General features: G+C 48.6%; 1 protein-coding gene across 1 annotated transcript in view; it reads right to left on the reverse strand.

Annotated features, from left to right (window-relative positions):
* Window positions 1-20,106: 20,106 nt before the first annotated feature.
* The window catches only part of LOC144611780 (forkhead box protein A2-A-like), a 29,578-nt gene continuing 23,839 nt past the window's right edge, over window positions 20,107-25,845 (reverse strand). The window contains exon 2 of the mRNA XM_078431030.1: window positions 20,107-25,018. Coding sequence (XP_078287156.1) covers window positions 23,864-25,018 — 1,155 coding nt within the window. The 3' untranslated portion in view covers window positions 20,107-23,863. The remainder of the gene's footprint in view (window positions 25,019-25,845) is intronic.

Genomic DNA, 25,845 nt, shown 5'->3' on the forward strand with positions numbered 1-25,845 from the left:
GGAAACTGTTCCAACTTACAAGGTATCACACGAAAAGCTGGAGTAACTCAGCGGGTCGGGCAGCATCTCTGGAGAGAAGGAATGGGTGACGTTTCGGGTCGAGACCCTTCTTCATACAAGGCGCGGTGGCGCAGTGGTAGAGCTCCTGCTCACAGCGCCAGAGACCCGGGTTCAGTCCTGCCCAGGAGTGCCGTCTATCTGGAGTTTGTACGTGCTCCCCTGTGACGGTGGTTTTTCTCCGGGTGCCCCGGTTTCGTCCCACATGCCAATGACGTGCAGGTTTGTAGGTTAATTGGCTTCGGTAAAATTCTAAATTGTCCCCAGTGTATGTATGATACTGCTAGTGTGCGGGGATCGCTGGTCGGCGCAGACTCGCCGGGCCGAAGGGCCTGTTTCCGCACTGTACCTCTAAACTAAACTAAACCAGATGTGTAGGAAGGAACTTCAGATGCTGGTTTACACCTAAGGCAGACACAAAATGCTGGAGTAACTCAGCGGGACAGGCAGCATCTCTGGCGAGAAGGAATGGGTGACGTTTCGGGTCGAGACCCTTCTTCGGACTAAACTAAACGTGCCCGCACGTCTCCATTAAACTTTGACCCTCTCACCCTGAAGCCTGGTTGTTGACATTTCCACGCTGGCGATTCGGCTGCGGATTTCCTCGCTGAGGATCAGGCGTGCTTGGGCGGTGCACGTGGCTATTTTTTCCCCTCTTGGCTCCCTCAATGCCGTCTGGGCCGGGCCCGGGCAGCAGAAGGCGGCAAAACACTGCAGCTTTCTTCCAGGTGGAATGTTGGCGTGAGTCAGACACAGAAGGCATTCAGCCCGGCCTCTTGGCTCTGTCCAAGTCTGGCTGCCTCCCCACCACACCAAACCCCCAGCCTTGGAAACGGCTCTGGAAACAGCTGGAAGGGGCAGAAGGCAGGGAACATCTCCTGGCCTAGCTGGTGGTCCCCCTCCCCCCTCCCCCCTCTCCCCTCCCTGCACTCTCCTGCCCAGAGAGCAGAAATTAACTCTGCCACTCTTCTGTTACCCCCACCCCCCCCCCCCACGCTCAGAACAAAAGTAATCTGCAAGTTGAATCAGTAAATAAAGAAAGGCGAATGCAACATTAGCATTTATTTAGTTTAGAGATACAGCACGGAAACAGGCCCTTCGGCCCACCGAGACCGTACCGACCAGCGATCCCCGCGCACTAACACTATCCTAAACACACTAGGGACAATTTACATTTATACCAAGGAAATTAACTTCCAAACCTGTACGCCTTTGGAGTGTGGGAGGAAAATTATAGATGCAAGATGGTGTCAGAAAATGGCGACTCGTGGAGTTATAGTCATGCAGCATGGAAACAGGCCCTTCGGCCCAACCTGCCCATGCATCTCTGTAAGATCACCATGCATACCCCTGCACTCCAAGGGATAAAGTCCTAGCCTGCCCAGCCTTCCTCTGCAGCTCAGTCCTCAAGTCCTGGCAACATCCTCCTAAATCTTCTCTGCACTCTTCCCAGCCTAACAACATCCTTCCGAGAGCAGGGTGAGCAAAACTGGACACGATACTCCAAATGCGGCCTCACCAACATCTTGTACAACTATAACATAGCATCCCAACTTTTATAGTCAGCACTCTGACCTGACTAATCAACGCCAAGGTGCTGAAAGCCTCCTTGGCCACCCTATCGACCTCGAGCAGCCCGGCGGGGGCTTCAATGTCGGGAGTCCCGACCGCCGCGAGGTGGCAACTTCAACAGCCTGACCGCGGGAGAAGACGGCAGGGGGAAGAGAAAAGACATTCTGGCCTTCCATCACAGTGAGGAGGGGACTGGAGGAGGCTAACTGTGATGGATGTTTCTTTTTTTTGTTTGGTGTTGGTTTGTGATTGTGTGTGTTATTGCTTATTTTTATTGCTCTTATTGTTGGACTGTGGGTAACGGAATTTTGTCCAAAAGACTTGGGTTTGTTTTGGATGACAATAAAGACTATTCTGATTCTATCTGCCTGTGACAACACTTTCAAGAAACTATGTACCTGCACTCCTAGATCCCACTGCTCTACAACACACCCCAGGGCCCTGCCATTCACTGTGAAGGTCCTGCCCTGGTTTGACTTCCAGAAATGCAACACCTTCCACTTAATCTGCATTAAACTCCATTAAACATTCCTCAGGCCACTTGGCCAACTGATCAAGATCCTGGTGTGATTTCTGATAACCATTTTCGCTTATAAAACCACACCACCCACTTTAGTGTCATCTACAAACCTACTCATCATCCCTTGTACCTTCTCATCAAAATCGCTGATATAAACCACAAACAGCATTGGTCCCCTGAAGCACACCTTCAGTCACAGATCTCCAGTCCGAAAGCCAACATGCCACTGTTGAGGAAGGATATTCTTGCTATGGAGGGCGTGCAGCGTAGGTTCACTAGGTTAATTCCCGGAATGGCAGGACTGTCGTATGTTGAAAGGCTGGAGCGATTGGGCTTGTATACACTGGAATTTAGAAGGATGAGGGGGGATCTTATTGAAACATATAAGATAATTAGGGGATTGGACTCATTAGAGGCAGGAAACATGTTCCCAATGTTGGGGGAGTCCAGAACAAGGGGCCACAGTTTAAGAATAAGGGGTAGGCCATTTAGAATGGAGATGAGGAAGAACTTTTTCAGTCAGAGAGTGGTTAAGGTGTGGAATTCTCTGCCTCAGAAGGCAGTGGAGGCCAATTCGTTGGATGCTTTCAAGAGAGAGCTGGATAGAGCTCTTAAGGATAGCGGAGTGAGGGGGTATGGGGAGAAGGCAGGAACGGGGTACTGATTGAGAGTGATCAGCCATGATCGCATTGAATGGCGGTGCTGGCTCGAAGGGCTGAATGGCCTCCTCCTGCACCTATTGTCTATTGTCTATTGTCTATTGCTTGAACTGGAACGGCCAGCAATGAAGACGCTTGTAGAAAGTGCTGGACACTGCCCGGTCCTTCACGGGTACTGACCTCCCCACCATCACAGAGATCTACAGGAGTCGCTGCCTCAAAAAGGCAGCCAGCATATCATATCATCATATCATATCATATATATACAGCCGGAAACAGGCTTTTTCGGCCCACCAAGTCCGTGCCGCCCAGCGATCCCCGTACATTAACACTATCCTACACCCACTAGGGACAATTTTTTTAAAAAGATTTTTACCCAGCCAATTAACCTACATACCTGTACGTCTTTGGAGTGTGGGAGGAAACCGAAGATCTCGGAGAAAACCCACGCAGGTCACGGGGAGAACGTACAAACTCCTTACAGTGCAGCACCCGTAGTCAGGATCGAACCTGAGTCTCCGGCGCTGCATTCGCTGTAAAGCAGCAACTCTACCGCTGCGCTACCGTGCCGCCCAGCATCATCAGAGACCCACACCACCCTGGCCATTTAGATTTAGATTTAGATTTAGAGATACAGCGAGGAAACAGGCCCTTCGGCCCACCGGATCCGCGCCGCCCAGCGATCCCCGCACATTAACACTATCCTACACACACTAGGGACAATTTTTTTTACATTTGCCCAGCCAATTAACCTACATACCTGTACATCTTTGGAGTGTGGGAGGAAACCGAAGATCTCGGAGAAAACCCACGCAGGTCATGGGGAGAACGTACAAACTCCGTACAGACGCCGCCCGTAGTCGGGATCGAACCTGAGTCTCCGGTGCTGCATTCGCTGTAAGGCAGCAACTCTACCGCTGCGCCACCGTGCCGATCTGCTCTCATTCCACTCCTGCCATCGGGAAGAAGGCACAGGTGCATGACCAAATAAGAATTCCGAATAAGGGGTAGGCCATTTAGAAGGGAGATGAGGAAAAACTTTTTCAGTCAGAGAGTTGTAAATCTGTGGAATTCTCTGCCTCAGAAGGCAGTGGAGGCCAATTCTCTGAATGCATTCAAGAGAGAGCTAGATAGAGCTCTTAAGGATAGCGGAGTCAGGGGGTATGGGGAGAAGGCAGGAAAGGGGTACTGATTGAGAATGATCAGCCACGATCACATTGAATGGCGGTGCTGGCTCGAAGGGCCGAATGGCCTACTCCTGCACCTATTGTCTATTGTCTAAATGCAGCCCAACCAAAATGTGCAGGAAGGAACTGCAGATGCTGGTTTAAATCGAAGAGAGGTACAAAATGCTGGAGTAACTCAGTGGGACAGGCAGCGTCTCTGGAGAGAAGGAATAGGCGACGTTTCGGGTCGAGACCCTTCTTTTGCCCAACCAAAGATGAATGATGCCACAACATGGTTTCCTGACTCTTGTGTTCAATGCCCCGACCAATGAAGGCAAGCATACTCTGAAGGAAAACTCTGAAGGCAGAGTTAGATAGAGCTCTGGGGGCTAGTGGAATCAAGGGGTATGGGGAGAAGGCAGGCACGGGTTACTGATTGTGGACGATCAGCCATGATCACAATGAATGGCGGTGCTGGCTCGAAGGACCGAATATCCTCCTCCTGCACCTATTTTCTATGTTCTATGTTCTATGTTCATACCATCCACCATGATTCCTAGTCTTGAACTTTTCCTCTTCTCTGCAACACATCATGGGATGATTTCTGAAACTCTAAACTCTAAATTATTAAAACGATTAATAATTTAAAAATATATATATATGTTGTCTACTTTAAATAGATTTTAATAAGTGTAATATTTAAATCTTAATGTTGAAATCAATATAAATAATTTTAACATTTAAAATTATTTTATCTATTTTAAAATTGATTTAAAATCTAAATAGATTTTGATTCAAATCTAAATCTAAATGGATAGACAGCTGTTGTATTTCTAATTCACCCTCTTAATGCATTCCCTGAAACTCTTAAGTGTTAAATCTGCCTTAATGTTTTTCGATTTTCCAAGATTCGTGTTACCACATCTTTAATGATAAACACAAGTGTTTTACTTGTAGATACCAGGTAAAGTAACCTACCAGGTAAATTACCACAGACATTACTTAGTACTAGTCGGTCTTCAGTTCAGTTTAGTTTAGAGATACAGTGCGGGAACAGGCCCTTCGGCCCACCAAATCCGTGCTGTCCAGCATTGAGTATAGGAGCAAAGAGGTCCTTCTGCAGTTGTACAGGGCCCTAGTGAGACCGCACCTGGAGTACTGTGTGCAGTTTTGGTCTCCAAATTTGAGGAAGGATATTCTTGCTATTGAGGGCGCGCCGCGTAGGTTTACTAGGTTAATTCCCGGAACGGCGGGACTGTCATATGTTGAAAGACTGGAGCGACTGGGCTTGTGTACACTGGAATTTAGAAGGATGAGAGGGGATCTTATCGAAACATATAAGATTATTAAGGGGTTGGACACGTTAGAGGCAGGAAACATGTTCCCAATGTTGTGGATGTCCAGAACCAGGGGCCACAGTTTAAGAATAAGGGGTAGGCCATTTAGAACGGAGATGAGGAAAAACCTTTTCAGTCAGAGAGTTGTGAATCTGTGGAATTCTCTGCCTCAGAAGGCAGTGGAGGCCAATTCTCTGAATGCATTCAAGAGAGCTAGATAGGGCTCTTAAGGATAGCGGAGTCAGGGGGTGTGGGGAGAAGGCAGGAACGGGGTACTGATTGAGAATGATCAGCCATGATCACATTGAATGGTGGTGCTGGCTCGAAGGGCCAAATGGCCTCCTCCTGCACCTATTGTCTATTGTCTATCACAATCCTACACAGTCTGAAAGACAACATTCCACCCTCACCATCACCATCCTACACAGACTAGGGACAATTCACATTTTTTTTACCAAACCTAATTAGCCTACAGACCCGGACGTCTTTGGAATGTGGGAGGAAACCGGAGCGCCCGGAGAAAACCCACGAGGTCATGGGGAGAACGAACAAACTCCGTGCAGACAGCACCCATGGTCAGGATTGAACCTGGGCCACTGGCGCCGTGAGGCAGCAACTGTACCGCTGCGCCCAGTGGTTTCTCATAGTTTGTATTTTCTGCACTTTACTATCAATATATGTACTTACCATCCATTTAATTTGAATGTGCTTCCTTGTTTTGTTTCCTCTGGATTTTAATTTAGGTTAGTTCAGGGATGCAGCGTGGAAACAGGCCCATCGGACCCCTGGATCCACACTGACCGTTGATCACCTGTGCAGACTAGTTCTACGTTATCCCAATTTCCCAACCACTCCCTACACACAAGGGGGCAGTTTACAGAGAGCCCAATCAACCTACAAACCTGCATGTCTTTGGGATGAGGGGGGAAACCGGAGCACCCGGAGAAAACCCGCACGGAGAAAACCCGCACGAAGGTGCAAACTCCGTACAGACAGTGCCCCAGGCCAGAATCGAACCGGCGTCTCTGGCGCTGTGAGGCAGCAGCACTAACAGACAATAGACAATAGGTACAGGAGGAGGCCATTCGGCCCTTCGAGCCAGCACCGCCATTCAATGTGATCATGGCTGATCATTCTCAATCAGTACCCCGTTCCTGCCTTCTCCCAATACCCCCTGACTCCGCTATCCTTAAGAGCTCTATCTAGCTCTCTCTTGAATGCATTCAGAGAATTGGCCTCCACTGCCTTCTGAGGCAGAGAATTCCACAGATTCACAACTCTCTGACTGAAAAAGTTTTTCCTCACCTCAGTTTTAAATGGCTTACAACTTATTCTTAAACTGTGTGGCCCCTTGTTCTGGGCTCCCCCAACATTGGGAACATGTTTCCTGCCTCTAACGTGTCCAACCCCTTAATAATCTTATACGTTTCGATAAGATCTCCTCTCATCCTTCTAAATTCCAGTGTATACAAACCTAGTCGCTCCAGTCTTTCAAAATATGACAGTCCCGCCATTCCGGGAATTAACCTAGTAAACCTACGCTGCACGCCCTCAATAGCAAGAATATCCTGCTGTGCCTAACTGCTCTCTCCCTTATTCCATAGCTCCACACACACATCTCACTCTCCTACTTGAGGCTGACCTTTTATTTTATTCTCTCTTAGCAAGGATATGTCCTTTCTCTGTAACTTTATAAGATTCATGGCCCCCTGCAATATTTAATCCCAGCCATTCAACCGTGCCTCAGTAATGGCTGTGAGATCAGATCCAATCAACTCCCTGTTACTAATTCACAGGATTTGTTTGGTTTATTGGTGCAGAAAACCCCTATCAATGCTATTAAATCAGTCATAGTGCCACACAACCCTTCGGCCCAACCTGGCCCAGCCAACCATTATGCCCAAAATATACTGGTCACACTTGCCCACGTTTAGCCCATACCAAGTCACCAGCACTTCCTGATTGACTTTAAATAAATTGTTTCCCATTCAAACTGTCAATAGACAATAGACACTAGGTGCAGGAGGAGGCCATTCGGCCCTTCGAGCCAGCGCCGCCATTCAATGTGATCATGGCTGATCATTCTCAATCAGTACCCCGTTCCTGCCTTCTCCCCATACCCCCTGACTATCCTTAAGAGCTCTATCTAGCTCTCTCTTGAATGCATTCAGAGAATTGGCCTCCACTGCCTTCTGAGGCAGAGAATTCCACAGATTCACAACTCTCTGACTGAAAAAGTTTTTCCTCATCTCCGTTCTAAATGGCCTATCCCTTATTCTTAAACTGTGTGGCCCCTTGTTCTGGACTCCCCCAACATTGGGAACATGTTTCCTGCCTCTGACGTGTCCAACCCCTTAATAATCTTGTACGTTTCGATAAGATCTCCTCTCATCCTTCTAAATTCCAGTGGATACTCGTGTCCCAGGAGTTTGTGTTGTATCTCTAGACTTGCCCTTATCTGAGCCCAGTCATAATCTCTGAAAGGAAATCCTGCCTTCCTAGCTCAAAGTCTAAGTGATGGAGCACAGTCACACCTTCAAGTACCTATTTACCACAGTCATAGAATCATATAACGCAGGAACAAGGACTTCAGCAAAATGCCGACCAATCTGCCTCGCCTCACCTGCCCGCGTTTGGCCCACACCCGTCTAATGCGTTTCTTGTTCCCAGTTCCTCCCCCTACAATCAGCCTGAAAAAGGCCCACAACCCAAAATATCACCTATCCATTTTCCCCAGAGATGCTGAACCAGCCCGAACCAGCACCTGCAGTTCCTTTTTACTACGTCTATATACTAAAACTCTCGTTTGTTTGTTTGTTTGTTTGTTTGTTTGTTCCTGAACTACAGCCAAAACGGTACACGATAGCGTGACAATTTTCGGCCCACCTTACTCACCGTCGTCCCTTTGGTGCTAATGGAAGAAGTTTCATTGAAATCGGTGTTATATATTTAAAGCTATTCACATTTTAAAGTTTACATCTGTCTCCTAGGGAGGGATGGGGGGAGGGCGGGAGGGGGGGGGTGGAGGGAGGGGGAGGGAGGGAGGGGGAAGAGGAGGGGAGGAGGGAGGATAAGGGGGTTGAGGGGCATGGAATGGGGGGGAGGGGGGAGGGAGGGGGAAGGGAGGGGGAGGAGGGAGAATAAGGGGGTTGAGGGGGATGGAGTGGGGAGAGGGGGAGGGGAGGGGGGGAGGGGGGGAGGGGGAGGGGAGGGGGGAGGGAGGGAGAGGAGGGAGGGGGGGAGAGATGAGGGGGAGGGGGAGGGGGGAGGGGGTTAGGACAGGGTGCTGCACCAATGCAGGAGAGGTTTGGGCCCAATGGGTCCACTTGGTCTAGTTCCCTCTAAAGCTTTGCTAATCCATGTACCTGTTTTGTCTGGTTTAGTTCAGAGATACAGAGTGGAAACAGGCCCTTCGGCCCACCGAGTCTGACCTGACCAGCGATCACCCCGTACACTATCACTATCCTACACACGAGGGACAATTTACAATTTACTGAAGCCAATTAACCTACAAACCTGCACGACTTTGGAAACCGGAGCACCCGGAGAAAACCCACGCGGTCATGGGGAGAATGTACACACAGTACCCATAGTCAGGATCGAACTCAGGTCTCTGGCGCTGTAAGGCAGCAGCTCTATTACTGCACCACCGTGCCGCCCAAATGTTGCCCAATTTGGTTTATAGGAGAAATGTCGGATCATGTTAAATCTTGCAAATGGCTTTGAAAGTGGCAGAAAATCAGTGAGCTCGTTAGAATTCAGTTGGGAGCTCGTTAGAATTCAGCGAGGAAATTATCAGAGGGATGGAATCTAGCGTATGAGAACAAACTGTGTGGGAGCAGTTTGCAGGAGCTTCTGGAGCTGTGTGAAAGGGTAAAAAAACTGGTTGGGCCACGTGTGGGTCCCTGTGGAAAGGTGAGGGAATTTTTAATAATAGGCAATAAGGAAATAGCAGAGGAATCAAACAAATACTTTTTGTCTGACTTCATGGGAAGCTTATAACCACCTCCCGGGAACAGGGGAAGGTTGAGGGTGCAGCACAAATGATGAAATAAAGGACATGGTAGCTGGAGAGGTTTGTTAGTCTGGAAGCACATAGATCCCAAGGGCCTGGACTATCATGCATAGTAGTCATGCAGTGTGGAAACAGGCCCTTCAGCCCAACGTGCCCACACCAACCAACATGCCCCATCTACACAATAGACAATAGAAAATAGACAATAGACAATAGGTGCAGGAGGAGGCCATTCGGCCCTTCGAGCCAGTACCACCATTCAATGTGATCATGGCTGATCATTCTCAATCAGTACCCCCGTTCCTGCCTTCTCCCCATACCCCCTGACTCTGCTATCCGTAAGAGCTCTATCCAGCTCTCTCTTGAATGGATTCAGAGAATTGGCCTCCACTGCTTTCTGAGGCAGAGAATTCCACAGATTCACAACTCTCTGACTGAAAAAGTTTTTCCTCATCTCCGTTCTAAATGGCCAACCCCTTATTCTTAAACTGTGGCCCCTGGTTCTGGAACCAGACACTAGTCCCACCTCCCTGCATTTTGCCCGTGTCCCTCTAAACCTGTCCTATCCACGTACGTATCTAACTATTTCTTAAACGTTACAATAGTCTCTGCTACCTCCTCTGGCAACTTGTTCCATACACCCACCACCTTTTGTGTGAAAATGTTACCCCTCCGGTTCCTACTAAATCTTTTCCCCCCTTCACCTTGAACCTATGTCCTCTGGTTCTTGATTCCCCTACTCTGGGCAAGAGACTCTGTGCATCTACCACTCTCTGTTCCTCTCGTGATTTTCTACACCTCTGTGAGATCTCCCCTCATCCTCCTGCGCTCCAAGGAATGGAGTCCCAGCCTGCTCAACCTCTCCATGTCCAAGAGGCAGTCTCTTCCCGGCTGTTATCAGGCAACTGAACCATCCTATCACCAACTAGAGTTAGAAAATAACTGCAGATGCTGGTACAAATCGAAGGTGTTTATTTCACAAAATGCTGGAGTAACTCAGCGGGTCAGGCAGCATCTCAGGAGAGAAGGAATGGGTGACCCTTCTTCAGTCTGAAGAAGGGTCTCGACCCGAAACGTCACCCATTCCTTCTCTTCTGAGATGCTGCCTGACCTGCTGAGTTACTCCAGCATTTTGTGAAATAGATACCACCAACTAGAGAGTGGTCCTGACCTACCATCTACCTCATTGGAGACACTCAGACTATCTTTAATCAAACTTGACTGGACTTTACCTTGCACTAAACGTTATTCCCTTTAACCTGCATCTGTACACTGTGGACAGCTTGATTGTAATCATGTATAGTCTTCCCGAAAACTTGATTTGCCTGATAACAGTTGGGAAGAAATTGGCCCTGAACTTGCATCTGGAAAACTCTCGATGTAGATTTTTAAAAATAGTATCAGAGGCCAGCTAAGTAATTAGTTTCATTTGGTTTAGTTTGGTTTAGTTTAGTTTAGTTTATTGTTACGTGTATTGAGGTACAATGAAAAGCTTTTGTATACACTGGAATTTAGAAGGATGAGAGGAGATCTTATCGAAACGTATAAGATTATTAAGGGGTTGGACACGTTAGAGGCAGGAAACATGTTCCCAATGTTGGGGGAGTCCAGAACAAGGGGCCACAGTTTAAGAATAAGGGGTAGGCCATTTAGAATGGAGATGAGGAAGAACTTTTTCAGTCAGAGAGTTGTGAATCTGTGGAATTCTCTGCCTCAGAAGGCAGTGGAGGCCAATTCTCTGAATGCATTCAAGTGAGAGCTAGATAGAGCTCTTAAGGATAGCGGAGTCAGGGGGTATGGGGAGAAGGCAGGAACGGGGTACTGATTGAGAATGATCAGCCATGATCACATTGAATGGCGGTGCTGGCTCGAAGGGCCGAATGGCCTCCCCCTGCACCTATTGTGTATTGTCTATTGTCTGTTGTGTGCCAACCAGTCAGCGGAAAGACAATACACGATTTATTCTGTAGGAACAAGGAACTGCAGAAGCTGGTTTACAAAGAAGGCACTCAAAGTGCTGGAGTAACTCAGTGGGTCAGGCAGCATCTCGGAAAAACATGTCCAACCTAAAACGTCACTTATCCATGTTCTCCAGAGATGCTGCCTGACCCATTGGGTTACTCCAGCATTTTGTCTCTCTCCGATCCCCCTCTCCCTGAGTGTCCCACAGGAGCACTGAGCCTGGGCCTCCACTCAAGATGTAACCACCTTTGCCCCAGCTCATTCACCAAGCTGGTTAACAAAAACCCATCAATCTCAGATTAGCGTTTAACGATTTAGCCCAGCATCGTTCATCATTTGTGACGAGGTTTACATTTCCATCAGCCTCCAGCTTGCAGAACTGCTCACACCACTCCTGTATATATATATACAGTAAATATACATATATATCTTTCTCTCTCTCCCCCCCTCTCACCCCTCTCCTCCCTCTACCCCCCCTCACTTCCTCTCTCCCTCTCTCCCTCTCTCTCTCTCTCTCTCTCTCTCTCTCTCTCTCTCTCTCTCTCTCTCTCTCTCTCTCTCTCTCTCTCTCTCTCTCTCTCTCTCTCTCTCTCTCTCTCTCTCTCTCTCTCTCTCTCTCTCTCTCTCTCTCTCTCTTCTCTCTCTCTCTCTCTCTCTCTCTCTCTCTCTCTCTCTCTCTCTCTCTCTCTCTCTCTCTCTCTCTCTCTCTCTCTCTCTCTCTCTCTCTCTCTCCCTCTCTCTCTCTCTCTCTCTCTCTCATGTCTAGCTGCAGTACAAGTCCCATAACCTTATCGCCAACAAATCATTGCATAGACCAGAGGTTTATTGTGCTGATAACTGTCTCCTTGGTATAGAATAGGTGGATGCACAGAGTAGAGGAATCGAACACCAGAGGACGTGGGTTTAAGATGAGAGGGGCAAGATTTAATAGGAACCTGCAGGCCAACCTTTTCCCTCAAAGGATGGTGGGAAATGGAATGAGCTGCCAGAGGAGGTAGTTGCGGGAGGTACTATAACAGTATTTATAAGACACTTGGACAGGAACATGGATAGGAAAGGTTTAGAGGGATATGGATGAAACACAGGCAAACAGGACTAGCCAAGATGTGACATCATGGTCTGAATGCATTCAAGAGAGAGCTAGATAGAGCTCTTAAGGATAGCGGAGTCAGGGGTTATGGGGAGAGGGCAGGAACGGGGTACTGATTGAGAATGATCAGGCATGATCACATTGAATGGCGGTGCTGGCTCGAAGGGCCAAATGGCCTACTCCTGCACCTATTGTCTATTGTCTATGGTCGGCATGGACAAGTTGGGCCGAAGGGCCTGTTTTCGTGCTGTTTGACGTTGAACTATTTTGATGCGCCCTCATTATGGTGCACAATGATATTATTATTATTATTATTATTATTATTATTATTATTATTATTATTATTATTATTATTATTATTATTATTATTATTATTATTATTATTATTATTATTATTATTATTATTATTATTATTATTATTATTATTATTATTATTGGTGTAGGTGTTATTGTTATTGTTATAGTTATTATTGTTGTTGTTGGTGTTATTGTTATTGTTATTGTTATTATTAATATTATTATTATTTTTGGTGTTATTGTTATTATTATTATTGTTGGTGTTATTGTTATTGTTATTGTTATTGTTATTGTTATTGTTATTGTTAGTTATTGTTATTGTTATTGTTATTGTTATTGTTGTTGTTATTATTATTATTCACCCAGAGAGTTATGAATCTGTGGAATTCTCTGCCACAGAAGGCAGTGGAGGCCAATTCACTGGATGTTTCCAAGAGAGAGTTAGATTTAGCTCTTAGGGCTAACGGAATCAAGGGATACGGGGAGAAAGCAGGGACCGACCGGGGTACCGATTGTGGATGATCAGCCATGATCATATTGAATGGCGGTGCTGGCTCGAAGGGCTGAATGGCCTCCTCCTGCACCTATTTTCTATGTTTCTATGTTTCTACATCCCTCCCTCACCTACCCGCCCACTGAAAATCTCCTGGCATCTCTCCCTTTCCCAGCTCCGGCGAAGAGTGTTTGACCTGAAATGCCGACTGTTTCTCTATCCACAAACTGCCTGTTCAGTGGAGTGTATCCAGCATTTTGATTGATTTGTGAGCTTTGAAACACCTTTGAAACCTCCTCTTTTACCCCATTTGGAAAGTGCCGCACGCTGATTTGATTCTGAAATGCATTTGTTGACATCGGTTAGTGTTGCTTTGTGCATCCACCCTGCTAACACCAAGGCCTTATCTCTGTGTCATCAGCAACCTGGATTACCAGCTTTGCTACACATAGCAAGCAAAGAATGTTTTCCCTCCCATCCCCTTATCTTTACTCCCACACCTACTTCCTTCTTGTGCAATAGACTTCTTTGGGTTTTGGCCCAGTGCTGAGTTGGTGTGTTTTTGCCAATGTTTGTACATTGGCTCTGAACTTCAGAGACTTGGGGGCATTATTTTTGTCTTTCTACTATTATTGCATATATATAAATATATATATCAGTCTGAAGAAGGGTCTCGACCCGAAACGTCACCCATTCCTTCTCTCCTGAGATGCTGCCTGACCCGCTGAGTTACTCCAGCATTTTGTGTCTACTATATATATGTGTGTGTGTGTGTGTGTGTGTGTGTGTATGTTCGTATACAGTATATATAAAATAAAAAAGGTTCAGTATATATATATTTCTATTTATATACAGGTGTGTGTGTGTGTATACATAGACACACACACACACACACACACACACACACACACACACACACACACACACACACACACACATATATATATAGTGTAAGAAAATAACTGCAGATGCTGGTACAAATCGAAGGTATTTATTTCACAAAATGCTTGAGTAACAGTAGGCCAGGCAGCATCTCAGGAGAGAAGGAATGGGTGACGTTTCGGGTCGAGACCCTTCTTCAGACTGAAGAAGGGTCTCGACCCGAAAAAGTCTGAAGAAGGGTCTCGACCCGAAACGTCACCCATTCCTTCTCTCCTGAGATGCTGCCTGACCTGCTGAGTTAGTTATTCCAGCACTTTGTGAGATATATATATATATATATATATGTGTGTGTGTGTGTGTGTGTGTGTGTGTGTGTGTGTGTGTGTGTGTGTGTGTGTGTGTGTGTGTGTGTGTGTGTGTGTGTGTGTGTGTGTGTGTGTGTGTGTGTGTGTGTGTGTGTGTGTGTGTGTGTGTGTGTGTGTGTGTGTGTGTGTGTTTGTGTGCGCGTGAGTATATATTTCTATTTATATATATGTGTGTGTATATGGGGTCGGGGGGGGTAGATTACTCAAGCCAAACTGTCTGAATACATCTCTTCTTCACAAAAAAAAGGGGGTATGGGGAGAAGGCAGGAACGGGGTACTGATTGAGAATGATCAGCCATGATCACATTGAATGGCGGTGCGTACAGGCTTGAAGGGCCGTATGGCCTCCTCCTGCACCTATTGTCTATTGTCTATTGTAAAACATTCCTTGGATATAGTTTAGAAAGAGGGCATAGCTTTAAGGTGAGGGAGGCAATGTTCCAAGGAGATGTGCAGGCTAAGAGTTTTAGACAGACATGTGATGTGGTGGGTGCCTGGGATGTGCTGCCAGGGGCGGTGGTGGAGGAAGATACGATAGTGGCATTTACGAGGCTTTTAGATAGGAACATGCATATGCAGGGAATGTAGATCACGTGCAGGCAGCTGAGTTTGTCTTGGCATTCAGCACGGGCTGAAGAGTCTGTTCTTAAGCTGTACTGTTTAGTTTAGTTTAGTTCACAGATACAGCACGGAAACAGGCCCTTCGGCCCACTGAGTCCGCGCCAACCTGCGATCCCCGCACTCTAACACTATCCTACACACACTAGGGGCAACTTACACGTTTACTAAGCCAATTTACCTCCATACCTGTACATCTTTGGAGTGTGGGAGGAAACTGAAGATCTCGGTGAAAATCCACACAGGTCACGGGGAGAACGTACAAACTCCGTACAGTACAGCGCCCATAGTCGGGATTGAACCCGGGTCTCTGGCGCTGCAAGCGCTGTAAGGCAGCAACTTTACCGGTGCGCCACCGTGCAACAAACGCTGTTCTATGTTCTATTAAATTTCGAGCGTGACTACACTCATTTAGTCATAATGGAGACACATCGTTTTATTGAAGCACTTACAGCATAGGACCTGCAGTACATTACAGCTCCGAGCTGCTACAATTTGGAAGCTTCTTTTCTCTGATTATCTGAAGGTGTGGGTGACTTCCTCACGGGAGAACCTGGAGTGTGTGTGAGCAAAGCTTAGTTGGAGCAGATTAATTGCTTTTAATTGTGGATTTAATTGCTCCAATACCCCTTCCTGAGGTACAACAGAAGGCTAACACACCTGAGATAGCCAGGTTCAGCTTCTGGATGAGGTTTGTGCAGATGATTGGAGATTAAAGTCTGAAGAAGGGCCCCGACCCGAAACGTCACCTATCCATGTCCTCCTCAGATGCTGCCTGACCTTCTGAGTTACTCCAGCAATTTGTATCTTCCCTTGGAGATGAGAGATTGATCTCTTTAACGCAAAGGAGGTTTCAAGGAAGATTTAACTTGGGGCGTACAATTTACAGCTGGTCCTGTTGGAAAAACTGCTTCCAATAACGTCAGGACTGATATTTGAGGTATTTCGACAAATGGAACAGATGGAGAAAGAGAAAAGTTGATTTCCGACTTTGGAGATACAGAGTTCTGGGATTTAGACACAGTGAGGCTGAAGGACTGGCAAAATATCCTAAATCAGGATGTCTGTGAATCAGGATGTCTGTGACTCTGAAGGTGGTGGCATTTCCATGGCCTAGATGTTAGACTTCCCCATAGCAACCCGCCTCCCGGCCCGGGCAGCCGCCATTGGTGGAGCGGGAGCACGTGGCCGCTGGCTGGGTGAGGTCACGTGGCAGTGTCGTTACCAAAGATACTAGAGGAGCAAGAGAGACCACTCGACCCTAAAAACCGTAGTATGTCACGGCGGCCATTTTAGTAGACAGAAAATGGCAGAAACATTTAAAAAGAAAAATAACAAAAATCTGTGAATTGATCGATGAGATATTTTCTGCATTTTTATGGTATCATCACACATACTGTTCCCCCAAAACACTGATTACACTGCGAGAGGCAGAGCGAACGGCGGGTTTTGCCTACTAAAATGGCTCCTTTGCGTACTACACTTCAGTATAGGCGATTTCAACGGAGTGGTCCATCTTGTTCCTCTAGTATCTTTGGTCATTACCCTTTGTACCTTATTTAGCCGCTGGCTGGGTGAGGTCACATGGGGCGGTGACGTCAACCTTTGTCCCTTATTTGGGAGTGAGGGAGTTGGCAACCCTACTAATAGGGGACAAGGGCGGTCCCGTACGGGACAAACTAATCTAGCCCAAAATACGGGATGTCCCGGGACAGTTGGCGACCCTCAGCGGACCACCCATGATTGGAGTTCAGGAACACGAGTGCGTTGAACTAACGTGTATGGGGAAGGGCAAGGACGTGTTCTGCTGGTTATACAAACCTGGATTTCACAAGGGCCACAGTCAATGAGTCAATGGACGGCTCTATCGCATTTGTGACTCACGCGGAGTGATCCTGACATTTAAACCTCTTGCATTTTTACCATTTGCCTGATATCCTGGATACAGTTTAATCATCAACCCGTAGATTTGATCAACAAACAAATCATGTTTCAATCATTCAAGAGGAAGTTAGCAGTGTGTCTGCCGCAGTGGACTAATGAGGGAGAATTAATCTTGCCGTCCAACTCTCGCTAGCAACCAGCTCTCTTTACGGCAACACCACTATGACCGTTTACAGGCACAAAGTGCTGGAGTAACTCAGCGGGTCAGACAGCATCTCGGGAGAAAAGGAATAGGTGACACTTTGGATCAAGACCCATCTTCTGAAACGTCACCTATCCATGTTCTCCAGAGATGCTGCCTGACCCGCTGAGTTACTCCAGCACTCTGTGAAACGTCGCCTATCCATGTTCCCCAGAGATGCTGCCTGACCCGCTGAGTTACTCCAGCACTCTGTGAATCGTCGCCTATCCATGTTCTCCAGAGATGCTGCCTGACCCGCTGAGTTACTCCAGCACTCTGTGAATCGTCGCCTATCCATGTTCTCCAGAGATGCTGCCTGACCCGCTGAGTTACTCCAGTACTCTGTGAAACGTCACCTACCCATGTTCCCCAGAGATGCTGCCTGACCCGCTGAGTTACTCCAGCACTCTGTGAAACGTCGCCTATCCATGTTCTCCAGAGATGCTGCCTGACCCGCTGAGTTACTCCAGCACTCTGTGAAACGTCGCCTATCCATGTTCTCCACAGATGCTGCCTGACCCGCTGAGTTACTCCGGCATTCTGTGTCCTTTTTTTCCTCTGTCTCTTTCTCTCCCTTTTACTCTCACCCACATCTCCATCTGATTCTCCCCATCCTGAAAGTTCTATCTGACTAATTTTCCATCCAAACATCTACCTCCCAATCTCTATCACCATCTCTCTCTCTCTCTCTCTCCCTCTCTCCCTCCCTCTCCCCCACCAGCCTCCGCATCCAACACATCATTCTCCGACATTTTGGTCACCTCCAACGTGATCCCACCACCAGTCACATCTTCCCATCGCCACCTTCCCGTAGAGACCGCTCCCTCCACAATTCCCTGGTTCACTCATTCCTTCCAACCCAAACCACCCCCTCCCCAGGTACTTTCCCCTGCAACCGCAGAAGATGCAACACCTGTCCATACTCCTCCTACCGCCATGCAGGGACCTCGAACGTCCTTCTAGGTTCACGTGCGTCTCCCCTGACATATATTGCACCTGATGTGGCCTCCTGTAACATCGGCGAGACCAAGCGACCGTTTCACTGAACACTTGCGCTCGGTCGCCAAAGTCTGCTGGTTCTCCCAGTTACTAACCATTTTAATTCCCCTTCCCATTCCCACACTGACCTTTCTGTTCTGGGCCTCCTCCATTGCCAGAGTATGGCCAGCTCCTAGACTGTGGAACAGCATACCTCTCCCCATCAGAACTGCCCCCTCCATCCACTCCTTTAAGTCCAGGCTCAAAACCTATTTCTACTCCCTAGCGTTTGAGGCCCTCTGAGGGGGCGCTGTGAACTGTTTATGTATGTGCTGTTATGTTTGTGTGCCATTGTATGTTCGTTCTTAGTACCTGAACTGATGTACAGCTCTTTGGTCAACGTGGGTTGTTTTTAAATGCGCTATACAAATAAAATTGACTTGACTTGACACACGTAATTTACAACCCAATGGTATAGTTTAGGTTAGTTTAGTTTAGTTTAGTTTAGAGATACAGCGCGGAAACAGGCCCTTTGGCCCACCGGGTCCGCGCCGACCAGCGATCCCCGCACACTAACACTATCCTACACCCACTAGGGACAATTTTTACATTTACCAAGCCAATTAACCTACAAACCTGCACGTTTTTGGAGTGTGGGAGGAAACCGAAGATCGCAGAGAAAAATCACGGGGAGAACGTGCGAACTCCACACCCGTAGTTGGGATGGAACCCGGGTCTCCGGCGCTGCATTCGCTGTAAGGCAGCAACTCTACCGCTGCTCCACTGTGACCAGCCCACACGTAACCTCTCACTAAAACCCCTCTTTCTCCCTCACCCCCCACACGTTTTTCCACCCTTCCCTTCCCCTGTGCCCACCCTATTTCTCCCCTCCCTTCAAACCCCCTCCTCTTCCTCCTCAAGTCGAATTCTCTGCCTCAGAAGGCAGTGGAGGCCAATTTCCTGAATGCTTTCAAGAGAGAGCTAGATAGAGCTCTTAAGGATAGCAGAGTCAGGGGGTATGGGGAGAAGGCAGGAACAGGGTACTGATTGAGAATGATCAGCCATGATCCTGTCTCACACCTTCAGCTTTTATCTCCGGCCTTTGTTCCAACCACCTGCCTATCGAAACTCCCCTCGCCTGTATCCACCTGCCACACCTCGTCCTGCCTCTCCCCTCTTCCAGCTCTCTACTCTTACCCTTACAATCAGTCTGAAGAAGGGTCCCGACCTGATACGTCACCTATCCATGTCCTCCAGAGATGCTGCCTGACCCATTGAGTTACTCCAGCACTTTGTGTCCTTTTGTTGACTGGATTCCATAAGACCATACAACACAGGAGCTGAATTAGGCCATTCAGCCCATCGAGACTATTCCACCATTCAATCCTGGCTGATCTATCTTTCCCTCTCCACCCCATTCTCTTTCCTTCTCCCCGTAACCTTTGACACCCTAGGGGGTTTTAGCTAAAGAGAATTGGATTATTTTTTTCTGGAGCGTCAGAGGCTGAGAGGAGTCCTGATATAACTTTTTCCCAGGGTGAAAATGGTAAAGACTAGAGGGCATATCTTGAAAGTTTTTGCTAAAAGTTACAGCTTCTTGTGTCTATCTTATGTTTAGTTTAGATAGACACAAAAAGCTGGAGTAATTTAGCGGGACAGGCAGCATCCCTGGAGAGAAGGAATGGGTGACGTTTTGGGTCAAGACCCTTCGTCAGACTTATGTTTAGTTTAGTTTAGTGATACAGCGTGGAAAGAGGCCCCTTGGGCCCATCGAGTCCACGCCAACCAGCGATCCCTGCACACTAGAACTATCCTACGCTCCAGGGACAATTTACAATCTTTAGCAAAGCCAATTAACCCTCAAACGTACGTCTTTGGAATTTCGTGTTCTGTGTTGTGAAGTGAAAACAAACGACCGAGACAGTGGTACTGAAAATAATTTCATTTTTTTAATATAATTGTCATCACAAATTTAACAAAGAGTCGGACGTATTGCGCGTTCTGACTGAGAGAGCTCCTGACTGATGCACATATTCATCCCCACCAGGGAAGGACCGGGGGATTAAGCAACCTGGACCCTCTTAAAGCATGGCCACCGCGCGGGGGACAATGGGCACGAGGCAAAATCTGCTGCCACTCTCTCTCTGCGCTGGCACCGCCTTCACCTGCACAGATGCCAGCTCACCAAACAGCAATCAGAGCTGGTAAAGGCCGCCCGGTTACTGTGCTGGTAACTGCAGTATCTGCCCGGAGTACCGGGGCTGTGGCCCGTGGTGCATGGGACATTGAGGACTGTTACTAGGATTGGTTACCGGCCTGTGCCACCAGGCCTGGTTATTGGCCTGTGACACTGGGCCCGGTTATAGGCCTCTGGCACAAGGTCCTGTTACATGCTTGAGGCACTAGGCCTGGCTACAGGCCTGCGGCATTAGGTCCGGTTACCGGCTGCTGACACAAGGCCTGGTTAGAGGCTTGTGGCACTAGGCCCAGTTTGTGGTACTTGGTCTAGTTACAGTGCCAGTGGCCTTAGGTCCAGTTACAGGCCTGTGATGCCGGGCCCTGTTACAGGCCGATGACACCAGGCCGGTTAGAAGCCTGTGTCACTAGGCCCAGTTTTAGGCTTGTGGTACAAGGCCCTGTTTTAGGCTTGTGGTGCTAGGTCTACTCACAGTGCCAGTGGCACTAGGCTAGGGTTGCCAACTGCCCCGTATTAGCCGGGGCATCCCGCATCTTGGGCTGAATTAGTTTGTCCCGTACGGGACTGCCCTTGTCCCGTATTAGTAGGGTTGCCAACTTCCTCACTCCCAAATCACCGCGTAGCCCGAGAGGCCACCATTGGTGGAGCAGGAGCACATGGCCGCTGGCTGGGTGAGGTCACGTGGGGCGCGTGGGGGTGATGTCACCCTTTGTCCCGTATTTGGGAGTGAGGAAGTTGGCAACCTTACACTAGGCTTGGTTACAACCTGTGGTACCAGGCCCAGTTATAGGCCTGTGCCATTAGGCCTGTGACACTGGGCCCGGTTACAGGCTTGTGGCAATAGGCCCAGTTACAGTGCCTGTGGTATTCGGCCCAGTTTGGATGCCCCCAGAGCAAGGCCGATCACATTTGCCTTCATATTTAGGCTCATGTGCCATTAGCCCCAGTTAAAGTGCATGCGGTGTCGAGTCCGTTCAGAGGGAGGTTGCTCGGGAGGTTATCACTGAGGTCTCCTTCCCTTCTCTCTCAATGTGTAATTAAATAAGACGTTCAACAAGCTATTCTAAAGATACATAAAAAATACAAAGAAAAAACATTGCTAAAAGCACATTAAATACAGCAACTAATCTCCAGAACCCAACTTCATTCTGTAACGATTTACAATATTCTTAATAAAATTAAATTTAATCTGTTTTACACATTTAGGCCAAAGGACAATATCTACATTCACCTCATAAACCAATTACCAAAAGGTAAAAAATCCTGACTATTATGCTTCAAACTGCAGAGAAGATCCCAACATGGTGGCCCTGCTCCTTCTCAGTCTCTCTCAGTTGAAATGCATTTTAAAAATATATATTATTGGGCCCCCCATGACCACCCTCCATTTCCCATCCAACCTCCGCCCGTCCTGGAGTCCATCATCCAGCGATGCAGACTGTTGCCAGGATACAGTTCCTGAGGAGCTCCCTGTTGCTGGGATACGGATCCCATGATGGCTGCCGTTGCCAGGATACAGTTTCTAAGGTGCTGCCTGTTGCCAGGACACAGTTCCAGGGATGGTGACTGTTGCTAGGATGCAGTTCCTAAGAGAGCAACTGTCGCCAGGATACAGTTCCAGAGATGCCGACTGTTGCCGGGATACGGATCCCAAGATGGCTGCCATTGCTACGACACGGTTCTTAAGGTGCTGACTGTTGCCAGGATACAGTTCCAGGGATGCCGACTGTTGCCGGGATATGGATCCCAAGATGGCTGCCATTGCTACGACACTATTCTTAAGGTGCTGACTGTTGCCAGGATACAGTTCCAGGGATGCCGACTGTTGCCGGGATACGGATCCCAAGATGGCTGCCATTGCTACGACACGGTTCTTAAGGTACTGACTGTTGCCAGGATATAGTTCCAGGGATGCCGACTGTTGCCAGGATACAGATCCCAAGATGGCTGCCATTGCTCGGATACAGTTTCTAAGGTACTGGCTTACTGACTGTTGACAGGATACAGTTCCAAAGCTGCCAACAGTTATTAGGGTAGAGTTGACTGTTCCTTGAGTTCCGGGACTGCTGTGGTACAGATCCAGGGATTCAGTCTGATACTGAGGTTCAGTTGTAAGATATCGCCAGGGTTCATTTCCAGGACACGGTTCCGGGTACATTAGATATTTAAAAAATACAATTCCAGGAATGCACACTGTTATTGGGATGCAACTCCACAGATTCTGAGTGATTCTGGGCTACTGTTCCAGGGACATTGTTCTGGGAACATTGGGAATGTTATCCTTGGCTTGTGGATGAAGATTGCACTATATGCAATGATAAGGATAAACAAAGTGCACCCAAACCTACATCCACAAGCACCTTAATAGGAATTGCGTGTCAAGCTGAATCTCACCCAAGGGCCCTAAACAGTAAAAATGCTCCTGAAAATCAAAATTTAAAAAAAACCCTGTGATCTATCAGCAAGAAACCCCTCAGGTGCCTTCATAAGTTCATGTCATCAGAGCAGAATGAGGCTATTCGGCCCATCGAGTCTACTCCATCATTCAATCATGGCTGATCTATCTTTCCCTCTCAACCCCACTCTCCTGCCTTCTCCCCACAACCTTTGACACCTGTACTAATCGAAAATTTGTCAGCCTCCGCCTTAAAAAGACCAAAGACTTCTTGGTCTCCACAGACGTCTTTGGACTTTAGAGATCCAGCATGGCAATAGATCCTTCGGCCCACCGAGTCCGTGCCGACCAGCGATCACCACATAAACTAGGACTCTCCTACAATCTGGGGACCATTTTGCAACTTTGACCTACTTTGGAGCTTTGACCAACTTTGGAGCGTGGGAGGAAACCGGAGCATCCGGAGGAAATCCATGCCGTCGCAGGGAGAAGGTGCAAATCACACATGCAGCATCTGTGGCTAGAATCGAACCTGGGTCTCTGGCGCTGTGAGGTAGCGGCTCTACCAGCTGTGCCATGTGTAAACTCGATGCGCCAATGAACCTGTGTCAATGCTGCAAGACTCCATGACCTCCATTCAACCCTTCAGACCTTACTCAAGCATGTAAGACTGTAAGGGGGCTGGAGACGAGGTAGATGTTGGGATGCCTTCATTGTTGGGAGAGTCCTGGACATGAGGATGCTTGACATTGAATGTTGGCCCAACAATAATTGGACGCATAAAACCGAGGGGGTTCGAAATTTTCCTCGAAGGCCCGAGAATCTCTGGGGTGGTGGAGGTTGAGTCATTAGACATATTTAAGGCGGAGATAGATAAATATTTGCAAAAGTGAGGATTTGAGAGTTATGGAAAATTGGGGGGTGCAGAAGAGGCTAAGGGAAGGGCAGCCACGATGATGTTCAGGTATAGGCTTGAGGGGCCGAGTGGCCTACTGCTGCTCCTGGTTCCTTCTCAAGATAAGATGGGGGGCTGGCTGAATAATGGTGGCATCGGTTGAGTCCCTGGTGAACACGGAGAGATTGAGATGTTATGGATGGTCTGCAGTTCCCGTTGCCTCTGATGTGGGAACGGTGGTTAGGAGGTGTTGAGAACAGACCTGTTGTACATCACCTGGTAGTAGGAACCTGAATCGTTGATAGGCCCCGGCATTTCGTAGCTGGCTTTGCCCAACAGGGAGTTGTACGTGTTACTGTAGTGTAGTGGTTGGTCGTAGAGTTTGAGGTCCATCTTGTGGGACTGCTCGGATGATATCAGGTTGGTGATGGAGAAGGGGTGGTTGAAGCTGTAGTGAGGGTCCATCTTCAGCTCGCTCTGGAGGTCGGGCAGGTGCTGGATGGAGGACGGCAGGAGCGGGTGGCCCATGGCGTGGGGGGAGGGGGCGGCCGCGGAGTTTGGGTTGTCCAGCCGCTGGCACCTCAGCTCGGTCAGCGTCCTCTGCTCGTCCGAGGCGGGCGAGGTGTCCGAGCGGCCGGACTCCGCGTCCTCGGAGCCGGGGCTGGCGGCCTTGCCCTCCGGGACGTTCTCCAGCCCCTTGGCGCCGGGCTCGAGGGCCGAGCGGGAGGCCAGCTTCTCCTTCTGGCACTTGAAGCGCTTCTGGCGGCGCAGGTAGCAGCCGTTCTCGAACATGTTGCCCGAGTCCGGGTGCAGCGCCCAGTAGGAGCCCTTGCCCGGCTTGTCCGGGGAGCGGGGCACTTTGACGAAGCAGTCGTTGAAGGAGAGGGAGTGGCGGATGGAGTTCTGCCACCGCTGCTGGTTCTCCCGGTAGTAGGGGAAGAGGTCCATGATCCACTGGTAGATCTCGTTGAGGGTCAGCATCTTGCTGGGGGCCTGCTGGATCGCCATGGTGATCAGGGAGATGTAGGAGTAAGGGGGCTTGGCGTGGCTGAAGTTCCGCCGATAGGGTTTCGGCTCCTTCCCTCGGCTCAGCCCCGCAGAGTACGTCAAGGAGCCCAGGGGCTGGTTCATGGGCTGGTAGGAGATGGAGTTGATGGGTGGCGTCTGCCCACCGTGCGGCCCGATGCCGGGACTGATGGAGCACTGCACAGACGACAGCCCGTTGGTGATCTGGCTGATGGAGGGAGGCAGCACCGAGATGGGCGGGCTGAGGTTGGTGTAGGACATGTTGAGGGAGGCGGGAGACTGGTTGCCGATCGACCCCATGGAGTTCATGCTCATGTACCCGTTCATGGAGCCTAGGCTGGGATTCATGTTGGTCACAGCAGGGTAGATCTGTGGGAAGAACAGAAACGGCGGGTAAGCACCATCGAAACGTGAGACCATGGGGGGACTTAAATCTCTGCTGCACAACCTCAGGAGCTCCCGAATCGAGGGAGGCGATGTGAAAATGTGTCGTCTTCCCCCACCCCCACCCCCACCCCCGAAAACAATTTGCACTCAACGAGCTTCCAACAAGCGCAAGAAATTAGGAGCCTCAAGAGTTGGCTCCTCAACCCCTCCCCAGACTTCCAAGACTGCATTCGATGGGCCAAAGGGCCAGTTTCAGAGCTGTACATCTATAATAACGTGAAAAGAAATAATAATAAACAACGGTTGTTTAGATAGGCAGCATGGAAACAGGCCCCTCGGCCCACCGAGTCCACACCGACCTACAATCACCTGTACACTAGTTCTATCCTACACACTAGGATCAATTTACAGAAGCCAATTAACCTACAAACCTGTACGTCTTTGGAGTGTGGGAGACAATAGGTGCAGGAGGAGGCCATTCGGCCCTTCGAGCCAGCACCGCCATTCAATGTGATCATGGCTGATCATTCTCAATCAGTACCCCGTTCCTGCCTTCTCCCCATACCCCCTGACTCCGCTATCCTTAAGAGCTCTATCTAGCTCTCTCTTGAATGCATTCAGAGAATTGGCCTCCACTGCCTTCTGAGGCAGAGAATTCCACAGATTCACAACTCTCTGACTGAAAAAGTTTTTCCTCATCTCCGTTCTAAATGGCCTACTCCTTATTCTTAAACTGTGGCCCCTTGTTCTGGACTCCCCCAACATTGGGAACATGTTTCCTGCTTCTAATGTGTCCAGCCCCTTAATAA

Source organism: Rhinoraja longicauda, chromosome 41, assembly GCF_053455715.1.
Source record: "Rhinoraja longicauda isolate Sanriku21f chromosome 41, sRhiLon1.1, whole genome shotgun sequence".
Classification (NCBI taxonomy): domain Eukaryota; kingdom Metazoa; phylum Chordata; class Chondrichthyes; order Rajiformes; family Arhynchobatidae; genus Rhinoraja; species Rhinoraja longicauda.